The 12,223-nt window shown below is 38.5% G+C and overlaps 1 protein-coding gene across 1 annotated transcript; it reads left to right on the top strand.

Annotated features, from left to right (window-relative positions):
* The first annotated feature begins 1,064 nt into the window (after positions 1-1,064).
* sav1 (salvador family WW domain containing protein 1) lies at positions 1,065-12,212 on the top strand. Its single transcript, XM_033643684.2, has 5 exons — positions 1,065-1,479; positions 4,105-4,605; positions 7,172-7,442; positions 8,530-8,685; positions 10,622-12,212. Exons 1-5 carry the CDS (start codon positions 1,386-1,388, stop codon positions 10,833-10,835), a joined length of 1,236 nt encoding a protein of 411 aa, XP_033499575.1. The 5' UTR covers positions 1,065-1,385; the 3' UTR covers positions 10,836-12,212.
* The last annotated feature ends 11 nt before the right edge of the window (positions 12,213-12,223 follow it).

Raw genomic sequence — 12,223 nt, forward strand, 5'->3', positions numbered from 1 at the left:
CATGTAAATGCATGAATAATAATAATAATAATAATTATAATAATGTAAGTGTATATACATCACTTAAAAGTACCCTGCTGCAATGTGTGTACTTTTACTTTTGACAGTTTTAATACATTCTGTCTCTAATATTTATTTAGCTACTTAAGTGTAGTATTAGCCACTTTGGATACAAGCATATTTATATTTTATGTCAGTCTATGCACCACTTCATTTTTTCCACAATATTTTACACACATAAGCTACTGTATATTATCAGATATGATACTCAGCTTGACTTCTACCATCTGCTTGTGTATAAATGCGTGAATAATAACTATATAAATACATTTATAATCATTACTAAGAGCCATTCTGCAAGGTCTGTACTTTTACTTTGATACCTTTGATACATTCTGTTCCTAGTTATTATTACAACTACTACTTCAATGTGGTATTATGCAACTATGGCTGCATGTATTTTATATTTTATGTCACTTTATACTTTTACACCACTTAATTCTAGATGTAGACATTGTATTTTTACTCCACTACATTTGTTTTTTTCCCACAATATTTTACATACATACTGTGCATGTAAGAAATATGAGTCAGTCATCTACATTATTGTTCTGCTTGCATGAACAATAATTATATAAATATATTTATACACTACTAACAAGGAACATTCAATGTGTGCAGTTCTGATACTTTAAATACTTTCTGTTTCTAACATTTATATACTTAAGTGTATGAAAACTGTATGAAATGTAAGCTATGCAACTTTTAGAAGTAGAAATTGTACTTTTTAATCCACTAATTACTTTTCACAATAATATTTTACACATACTGTTGATTATAAGCATTCTGCAAAGTGTGTACTTTTATTTTTGATACTATTATTTCATGCTGTTTCTAATATTTAAGGACTTTTACTTGTGTGCTGATGCAACTTTTAATACTTCAACTTCAGCAACACACCTTGAGTACAAAGGTTGGATCTGCTGTTCTCACTGTAGAGTCACAACACATGAACATGTTGTCACTGTTTCTGTCAGCTGTGAGTCACACCGATGAATGAGCTGTGCAGCTAGTTGACAACAGTCTAAGGTTGTCACCAGTGTGTGTATGTGCTCGCAGAGGGAGAGTTCCCAAGTGGTGGGCAGGACTGTACAGTAACCATTCCCAGTGAGGAGCAGTGGTGGGAGTGGATCCCAGCTCAGAGCGGACTGGACCACTGGAGGAAACACTCATCCAGTCGCTCGAGTTAGCTGGCTAACTTGCTGCTAGCTAATCTAACGCTTCTAAAATGTCTACTTTCTGCGCTTTGCAAACTGAACGGGATGGTTGCAGGGTCGAAGGGTTGTGCCATGACATTTGCTGTTGATGTTCCCGAGGCTTGAGTTATGCTCTCACGAAAGAAAAGTAAAAACGAAGCGTCGAAACCAGCCGAGGTACACGGGAAATATGTGAAGAAGGAAACGTCGCCGCTCCTGAGAAGTAAGCGCAACAAGTTAGCCAGCTAGCTCCAAGTTAGCTCCAGTTAGCATGCTAGCGTAGGTTAACTTTAGAGCCAGTAAGCAGCAAGCTAACATTAGCAAATAGGCTAAAGTTAATGTGTGGAGACTTAATGCCACTTTAATGCGACTAACAAGCTTGTAACCAGCTGTTTGGTCGTGTTTTGAAACATCGTAAACAAATTGCTAATTGATAGTTAAAGTGCTAGCTAGCTAAATCAGCAGTTAAGTTAGCTACATTAACGTCAGCTGCAGTGTCAAAGGAAAGTTGAGAAGTAACGGTAACTTCTCGGATTGACAGCAAGAATACAAAACTGCTCAATGAAACAAGTATTTTACCTTTATTACCTTAATTTATAAACGTTTCCTGACGCTGTATTCAGTGTTTCATATTGGTTTACTGAAAGTCAGATTTGGGGCTAGTTAGCTTATATAAATGTCCATTGGTGTAAGTTGAGTAAGTGTTGTCATCTTTAGCTGAGTTGTCCTCTAAAGATGAATTGACTGTTAGTAAAAACATAAAGTGCAATTTATCTGACATGGTTTGCATTATATTAGTATTATTACTTTGTACCTATAAGCAGTGGTGGATTAAGTAGAGGAGCATTCAGTGACTATGCTGTAAATACTGGGTGGCCAGTAATGATCCTGCACTTTAAATTTTAAATAAGCAGGTAAACTTTTGAACTACAGTCAGCTTAATTTAAGTAAAAATGCTCATTTGACTGACAGTATGGCCCCTGTCAGTGTAATAATATGGTGTAATGTGTTGTCATTATTATTGGTGCATTAATACTGTAGTTGCTCAAAGTGGAGCTAATTTTAACCTCTTTACCATATGCACTATTAGTTAGTGAAATCTACACTATAATTATATATAATTAGGGATGCATGATGTTAGATTTTTTGCTGATATTTCACATGCCAATATGTAACAACTCATTTGACTGATAAACAAAACCAATATCAATATATCCACTTTTTCCCCACCTCATTCCTGTGACCATCAAGTCTCTTCTGTTGTGGAACTTCATATTATATATGCATACTCTTATCATGGCTCACTAGCAGATGTAGACATGAAATACAAGACTTTTCAATGTATGTAATATTCATTCATTCTGCAAAATAAGAAAAAAGCATGTTGGCTGATTCTGATATTTCATTTTAAAGTCAATATTGGCTGAACCAACGATGTGCCAATATTATCGTGCATCCCTTTATATAACTACAACAATAAGTTAGGTTTTCTAACAATTATTTATTTAAATGTTAAATTTGTAGTTGCCGAAGGTATAGGAGTAAAGAGTGGGGCTGCACGATAAGCAATACATACATACATACACATATATATATATATATACACATATATATACATATATATATATATATATATATATATATATATATATATATGTGTGTATGTATGTATGTATTGCTTATCGTGCAGCCCCACTTTTTACTCCTATATATATATATGTGTGTGTAGATATAGATCGATAGATAGATAGATAGATAAATTATTTTGACAGGTACTGCAATGAGTCACCATTTTAGTGGGAATGGTCATTTTTGCATTTCATTTTCACTGAAAAACAGTGGAAAAATAACCATTATGTTCAAAACAAGCATGTTTTCCATCAGTGCTTCATTTACAGTGGTATGTTGTGACACATTTTACAGTCATCAAAAAATTGCAGCTCCTGCATTTTGATTATTGCACTTGCTCATATTCCAGTTTCAGTAATATTTCAATTAATTGTGCAGCCCTTATTAAAACTCAACTTTATTCATATAGCACTTTTCATACAAACATGCAGCCCAAAGTGCTTTCCACAGCACAATTGGAGTGACACAGACAAAATTTAAAGATAACACAAACAACTATACATACAAGTTTTGCAAGACTAGAAAATTGCAACAAGCAAACAAAACAAAACAGAACAAACTAACAAAAAAAGGTGATTAAAAGTCCATGGAATAAAAAGAAAGTGAAAGTACAATATTTCACTCTGAAATGGAGGGGACAGGGTCACAATGGTATGATAACCATCTCAGAAAATATTTTGGTTACATGGTATTACGGTATGACAGAATTATTATTATTATTGTTATCAGTCAGAATTAAGTATTTCCTTCGAGATCAATTAGGTATTTATCTATCTATCTAGAATGACCCTCAAAGGATTGAAAAAGGGAGGGTTTTTTTTTTGAATAAATATTTCATCACTATAATTGAAACTTGAAACCATTTTTAATGGAAGTATGTGTAAAAAGTCTCCCCTTTAAGAATAATTAAAATAACTAAAGAAATTCTCCGTCTAGCTGCATTTTTCTTTTTCAGTATCGTAGATAAGCAAATGTACACAGTATGATAATTGTCAATTTTCAAACCACGGTATACCTTGAAACCAGTATACCACTGCAACCCTAGTAGGGGAGTAAGTAAATACTTTATTACTATACAAGTACATTTTAAACTGTATGTAAGTTAGACACATGAGTAAGTGTTCTTCTTTAAATCCTTCCACTGCCTATTGGTTCTACTACTGTGTTCTCATGTTGACTGATACTGACAAATGCACTTGTCTTATTTACCTGGTTGCAGATCTTATGCCCTCTTTCATCCGTCATGGACCCACTATACCCAGACGCACAGAGGTCCCTCTGCCAGATATGGGGCCCTCTGCCTACTCTGTGGCACCCACCCGGGAGCCCGTGGTGTCCCGCAACAAGAGCTTTCTCCGCAACCCTGTGCAGAGGCCTCCTCACGAGGTGGCCCGCAGAGAGAGCCACCGCATGTCAGCACCTCCATACCTGCCCCGCAGCCTGGGAGACCTGCCTCATGAGTACGGAGGCTCCTCACAGTCCTTCCTCACAGACGTGAGCCCCATGTCGGAGAATGGAGACGCTGCGCGGTATTATTACCCCTCTGAACCTTACTTTGACAACCAGCAGCACCAACAGCAGCAGCAGCATCAGCAGCGACAGCCCAGGAGGGTCCCGGACCGCTTTCCTGAGGACTATAGATATTATGAGCACAATGAACACAACTTCCAAAGACTCCCACGACAACATACTCCCCCAGCTCCCAGCAGACCTCCTTCAGGTAAAAATGAAATGTGTTTTTCAGCTCACTTTATACAGTGCTGCTTTAGATATTTTTTACAGGAAGTAAACAAGAGGCAGAGACCAGAAATTGGCAGCACAGACAGAATTTAAAATGTGACAAAGATCAGGAATTGCATTCTTGAACTGCACAAATGGTTTTGGAAAGTACATGGCAGGCGGTCATAGTCTCTTGAGGGAATAAAGCTCGTCTTTTTATGGCTTTTTGTCTGCAAATTCTGAGGCGTGAAAGCTGAGCAGTCACATTTTAGGATGTGTGAAATCATACCAGCAAGTCTCCAACTTTTACGATTTGCCATTTGGGAAAACTTTTGAGAAAACATTGTCAGCTTTTAAGTCCAAAGAAAATGTTGAAGCTGACGTAAAGTAGCTGCATGATGTCTGTTTTGAAAGGGCAAAGTATTATGGATGGGTTTTGGATCATACAAAGGCCACTGTGAGAGGAATGCAAGCATTTTGTTGTCACTGAAGAGCTCAAAGAGCAGTTTTATTTCAGTTTTCCCGAGGGATCAAATATTTTTAAAATTACTGCTCTACATTGTAAACATTAGCATGATGTAAGCGTGTAATTTCCATGAGATTAAATGTTTAGGGGGTCGCAGGAATTTTCCAACCCACTCCAAACGACAGAGAACCTTATATTATGTGGCCAACTTGTCAATGGCATGTATATGGTTTAGTATTATGTCAGGCCCGCCTATCGCATATCACGGAGCCTTGTTTGGAGTGAGGTTAAACAAGCATTAGGGGCTCTGCATTTTTCACGTCTCTGTTTGCTGATCCTTTCTGTCGACAAACTAGCAATTTGCAGACCGCCCCCTGTCAAATGTCTCAGCCTCAGACTGCTCACTTACATGAATCATCTGTGAATGTAGGTATTGGTGTCTGTACAGTGACATTGCACACGTAAGGTTAATGCACTGAGTAAACAGTTGTTTTGGAGGAGTCATCTACTTCAAAACAGCTGACGCTTTTTTTAACTGGAACATTATTTTTTATTGTCAGTATTTATTTTTCATGTAGAAAATCTGGCTTTTACTGGTGTTTAATTTGAATCGAAGTGGAGAAACATTGACTAATAATCAATGAAAAATCTGAATAAAAACTATATTATATAAACACCTTTGGACACCATGTAGTTTAACCATTTGTTATTCTTTATTTTCGATCACACGTAATCCTCCTGAGCATATATGACACATGATTAGCATCTCAATTGTGCTGTCTCCTGCATTTTCCTTTTACTTTCTATTACCGGAAACTTTTTTTTAAATGGGCAAATTGCAAAAGTACCTACGTTTCCGGAAACTGCAGGGAGAAATATTTTCCTGCAGCAGAAATTACTCCAACTGATGGATGCAGGGAAACAGAAAATCTGTACAGGTGTTTTTCACACTGATCTGCCCCTTAAAAAAAATGGTATTTTTCTGGAAAAAAGTTGGTGGAAATTTAAAATCAGTGAACAAGTTTTATTATGAATGATTAGTAAAGATGGAGTTGTTGGTGATTCATACTTTAGAGGATCACTGACTCAGTTTCAGTGAGGTTACCCACTGCATTTCTTTAGTACAACTACTGTGTGACCAGCTGTAAATATAGTAGTTTACTCTTGAGCATATCCAGTGAAATTCCTGCGTTGCATTAAGCTTTAGGTCTGCAGCAAGTGTGGCACTCTGCCATATTTCTGAGGAAAAGGGCAGAGATGATGATGATGATGATGATGAGGTGGAAGAGGAGGAGGAGTGCATTTCTGCGGAGCGCTCGCACATTCCGTCCCTTCACTCAGCAGCTGGCAAAGAGCTCCAGCTCTGTTGCTGTCACTCTCGTGCAGAATTTATCAGATTGTAGCCGCCATTTTGCTGAGATACTTCATTCCCCGCACATTCTGCCGTGCTTTCAGCCTTTCCTCGGTCCCTCCAGGCTCGTTTGGTTTTGAGTCACGACAGCACTCACTCAGTCCAACTCATCCGCACACAGCTGTTGGCTCGACATTCCTCACTGACATTATTCACCAATTAAAGTACAGGACCTGTTGAATGAAACCACTCTGCTGTCTGCTCTAACAGAGAGTGTTTGGGAGTTCAGTGGTTTGTTCTCTTCCGGTGAAAGCTCCCGTGTGTGTCTGGCCATGCAGAGATCTCGGCCTTCCTCTCCAAACCTAACAACACTCCCATTTCCTACTATTCATCAATGATGTCGCTCAGAATAAGATGCTCTGTCACAAGAGGCAGAGGGATCAAGGACCTCTCTCCACAATCACTGCAACACTCAGAAACTGCACTGGTCATGCTTTTAGTTTTGATTCATTGCATTCCTCTCTTATCCCGACCTATGTCCAGTTGCCACACCACAGTGACCTCTTCACATGCTGCACATCCCTCTCCTTTAAATGACATTTTCCCACACATGATGTTTTTAAGAAATTCCCCCAAATATTTAGTCTTTCCCAGCGGCGCTGTTAGCTGGCAGCTGCTCCGCTGTCTGTTTGGTCAGATATCTCTCCCTCTCCCTCTAGGTTTCTAAAAAGAAATGTTTGTTTTCCTCAGGCATAGGTCGAATACAGGCCAAGTCCCTCGGGAACCTCTCCAGTCTAGGGGGAGAGGACCTCCCCCTTCCGGCCGGCTGGACCGTTGACTGGACCATCCGTGGCAGGAAGTACTACATCGACCACAACACAAACACTACACACTGGAGCCACCCTCTGGAGAGGGAAGGGCTCCCTCCAGGCTGGGAAAAGGTGGAGTCTGCGGAGTTTGGGGTTTACTATGTGGATCACATCAACAAGAGGGCACAGTATCGACACCCCTGCGCTCCGAGGTACGTCGTCAGAATGAAAAGTGAAAGATACTGGGTTTTTATGGCGACACATTTTTCTCACTTCCATTTATTTTTTATAATTTTTGATCCCTTCCTCACAGATCCTAATGCTACCATTTCTTGGAACAATATATGGAAAAAGATCCTACAAGTCATTATAATGACAGACTTTTTCAAAATAAATACATAGAATCTCAAAGTAAGGACTTGCTCATCTCAAAATAATGAATTATTATCTCAAAATAATGAATTGGTAGCTTTGAATAATGAAAATCTGTGTCAAAGTAATGATAAACTTTATATAAATAATGAGAAACTCACCAAAATAGGGACTTTGTATCTCAAAATAATGAGACACCTTCTCAAAACCATGAGAGACTTTCTCAAAATGATGACTCAGTATCTCAGAACAATAAGAAACATTCTGAAACTAATGGGAATCTTTCTCAAAATAAAGACTCAGTATCTCAAAATAATGAAAAACTTTCTTGAAATAAGTTAATATATCACAATAATGAGAAATTATCATGAAATAATGAGAAACTCACCAAAATAGTGACTTAATCTCAAAATAATGAGACACTTTCTTAAAATAATGACTCAATATCTCAAAACAATCAGAAATATTCTGAAACTAATGGGAATCTCCCTCAAAGTAATGACTTTGTAGCTATAAATAATGAAAAACTGTCTTAAAATAACGATAAACATTCTAAAAAATAATGAGAAACTCACAAAAATAATGACTTATTATGTCTAAATAATGAGAAACTTTATTAAATGAAGAGAAACTTTCTCAAAATAATAAGTTAGTATTATTTCTCATTATTTTTGAGAGTTTCTCATAGTGAGAAAGTTCCTCATTATAATGACTTAAAGGATCTTTTTTTCCCCCACCACACTGGCAGAAATGGTCTTTCCTAACAATAAACTCACTTAAAAATGAACAAGTTTTTACCAGTTGGATTTTTTTCCCCATCCATAGAAGGTTTAACCTGGGTTAACAGCACAGTTTTGTGAATCACCCACATTGGTTTGACACAGGTGATATACAGTATAAATACTATATAACCTCTGTGTGTTCCAGTGTGCCTCGCTATGATCAGCCTCCACCATTACCGCCTCCTGTGACCTATCAGCCACGTCCTGCGGAGAGGAACCAGCCGGTGCTGGTGCCAGCTAACCCGTACCACACAGCGGAGATCCCAGACTGGCTGCAGGTGTACGCCCGCGCCCCGCTCAAGTGAGTACTACTGTGGCAGTCATTAATAACATCATTATTTTTATTATATCAACATCATTTTAATCATCAATCAGTCTTCTCTGCTTTGAGACGCTGAGGGCGTGTACGCTGAATGAGCTGAAATGAAGAATGATTGAATGAATTTTAATTGTAGTATTTACACTTGTGCCTTTCCTACCACCCATTAAAATGTTTTCTGTTGAACAAAGTTACTTTGTCCTACATCATAGTCCTATAAAGCACCAATACACCAGGTGTGAGTCACGAGCTGACCTTTCTACATCATTCTTTGGCTCATGCCTCACCTGTTCAATGGTGACAGTACCCAGTGGAGGTTTCATCGTTAAAATCTCACCCAAATACAGAGCACAGTGTGTCTATTTTTAAGACCTTGAATGTGTTGAATGTGTTTACTACTTTATAAAACCGTTGTAACTCTCCTCTGTGTACACCAGCATGTGTTCCTCTCCTCCTCCCATTTAATGGTATGCTATGTTTGCCAATTAATATTAATATGCGTCACCACCCTCTGAAGTCAGTTGAAATATGTTTAATGTGCGTGGCGTGTATAGAACAGCTAGACCGATATATCGACCAATATTAGCTTATTGCATAATGTTGGTATTAGTGTCTTTGTCATTGGATGACTTAAAGCCTTTGTACATCAAGTCAATATCTGATAAAACTTGATACGCACAGAAACCGTGCACACTGAATCTGATGCATTTATTGTTCTATTCATTGCAAAAATACACAATAGAGACAAAATGTAAAGACACATTTGCCCCCTTGCTTCTTTCCACTGGAGTTACCGTCCTGCCTGTCACCATTCTCTGACACATCCTGCATTTTGTGCGGTGGCCATTCATGTTATAAAAGGATACTATGTGGCTATTACACTGCACTGGCAGTAAGCATCATCATTGTTGTTGTGCATTTCTGGATGGGCTGATGTTATCTTCTCTTTGTAATCGAAGATTTCAAGGATATTGCTTCCATATATTTGCACTTATTTGTCTCGCTGACCTGCTGTGCACTTCTGTCCTGTTCCTCTATCTTGTTGCAGATATTTGTGTCCTGCAGGTTACGCCGCAGTTTCTTCACTGCTTATTGGTCTAACAACTGTTTGACAGATGCAAAAAACGCAGGTCATCGAACCTTTTCTGGAAACGTTCACAACAGATGAAAGTTTTGGAGACAGTGCTCAAACATGATTGATATGCCATGAGGTCATATTTATTTTAAAACCCATGGCAATTTGGTGTAGGGGTGGGTAATCACCACAAGATTTTAAATTGGTTGCAATATGCTGAGTATTGCGATTTATTCCCTTTTTCCACTGTAAAATGTGTCTCCAAAGAAAAACTTTGTCACCATCTGTTTTATTTAATAAGATAAAGTTTTCAGTCTGTTCATCTCACTTGAGCCTTGAGCCTTGAACTTTTTTTCCAGCAGCAAAATGTATCTGATGGACTGAAAAAGTAATTGATTTTTTTATTCTTGTAGGCGACCTAAAGTTTAATTTGTATTTGTCATATTAATAATTTATGTAATAAAAAAATCGATACTCTGCACTGTGTGACGATATAATGCCCCACAAAAATATTGAAAAACTGTTGTGTATCGATTTCTTCCCCACCCCTAATAGACCGCTGACAAGTTTATTTGACGTTAAAATGTCGCACTCAGTATGTATCCTGGTTGTAATGGTAAAAACAAATATAAGGAATCCATATCTGTCTAAAAATAGTATTGCCAGCTATGTGCTTAATGTATTTTTTAACTTTCATACATCACTTCCAGCTTCAGAAATCTAGTAAATGTCAGGCTGTAGTTAATAGACTGAGAGGTACAAATAATACAGGGCGCTATTGACGTCCAACACTTCGTAAAGTACGTTTTTAAAGTACTATAAATATCTTCCCTTTGACATCAGGTATGACCACATCTTGAAGTGGGAGTTGTTCCAGCTGGCAGACTTGGACACGTATCAGGGCATGCTGAAGCTGCTCTTCATGAAGGAGCTGGAACACATCGTCAAATCCTACGAGGCGTACCGGCAGGCGCTGCTGTCTGAGGTGGAGGCACGCAAGCAGCGGCAGCAGTGGTACGCCCAGCAGCCCAACAAGAACTTCATTGGGAACATGTGATGTGTGTGTGCGCAGCGGGGACGTCTCAGTGCCACGCCTCTGAGGTTTCCACAGTTTGGGAGTGGTCAGGGTTTCCTTTGAAATCATGATTGACTCTTAATTGCCTCTTTACCAAACACATCTGTGCCTTCGCTTGATCCAAATATATCAGCCAGGAAGTCGAGACTCACATTGGCTGGGGCCCCTGTCCCCCCCATATGACACTCAATTTATGAATGACCATGTGACTGAAAAACACTCCAATGAAGACGAGCCTATAATGTGCCACATGTGGGGAGACTGCTTCTGGTGCCATATACAGCCGCTGCCCTGGGAACTGAATCGCTGTATGGATTTCTGTTTTTAAGACTGAGGAGAACAGAGTCCGAGACACTGCGTATATTTGTTCCAAACCATCCTGAGATTGTGCCTTTAAATACAATAAAACGCAGCATTTTTACGATGTCTGCTCACGTCTCGTATACACCAGCGACTCCGTCATTTTTTTCCTGCGGGAAAAAATGACTGGCAGCTCCTTCTAATTTGTTTCTATATGAAATACTTCATGAGTATTTTTTCCTTTGCTTTGAAACCCTCGTAAACTGAAACCACACTCTTTTACATTAAAGTGTGCATTTCCCTTCCTTTTTTTTGTATGACATATCCTTTCTACGACAATCCACCAAAACTTTCACGGATATTTAAGTTTTGATATGAAACACGTCTTTATTTAAAGACCTTTTGTTGGATGAAGCATCACATTTGATGCAGTGGTTTGAGCATCTCTTGGCTCTCGGCATTACTGTAAGTCAGGAATATTCTCGTGTGTGTGTGTGTGTGTGTGTGTGTGTGTGTATAATGAAACATAAATAAGCTACTGGAACTTTATAAATCAGAAGACACACTAAGTTTGCCAAACAAGTGCAATTCAGCTTCTTCCTTGTTTCATTCTTCCTGGATATTTCTCGCCTTGGTAATGCCTTATTTTTATGGACTGACACGTCTCTTGTGTGGAAGAAGCGCAGGTTCTTTTGATCTTATTCTATTGATCGCTGACCAATCAGCTTAAACCCCTCTGAAGATACTCTGAAACTTTTTTTTTTCATGCTGGAGGCCTGTGTAGTACAGGCTGGTGCTAGCTTCTAATCAATTCACTCATTACGTAAAGCGAATTTTCAAGAGTGATTACAAATCCAAACATTTCTGAGTATCTTACAGGCTGTCTGATTAGCAAACAGTGGAATAGGTTTGTTTTGAACCTCTCTTCAATGAGACCTTCACTATGCAAGAAGGTCTCAGTCACATCTTGTCAGAACGGTGTCATCAGTTTGTACATATCTGATTTTGTGGATTGCAAATACAGGACATAAGCAATAAAGTCTGCAGTGAAGAAAAATATACTCGTGATT

The sequence above is a fragment of the Epinephelus lanceolatus genome, chromosome 15, assembly GCF_041903045.1.
Source record: "Epinephelus lanceolatus isolate andai-2023 chromosome 15, ASM4190304v1, whole genome shotgun sequence".
NCBI classification, from domain to species: Eukaryota; Metazoa; Chordata; class Actinopteri; order Perciformes; family Serranidae; genus Epinephelus; species Epinephelus lanceolatus.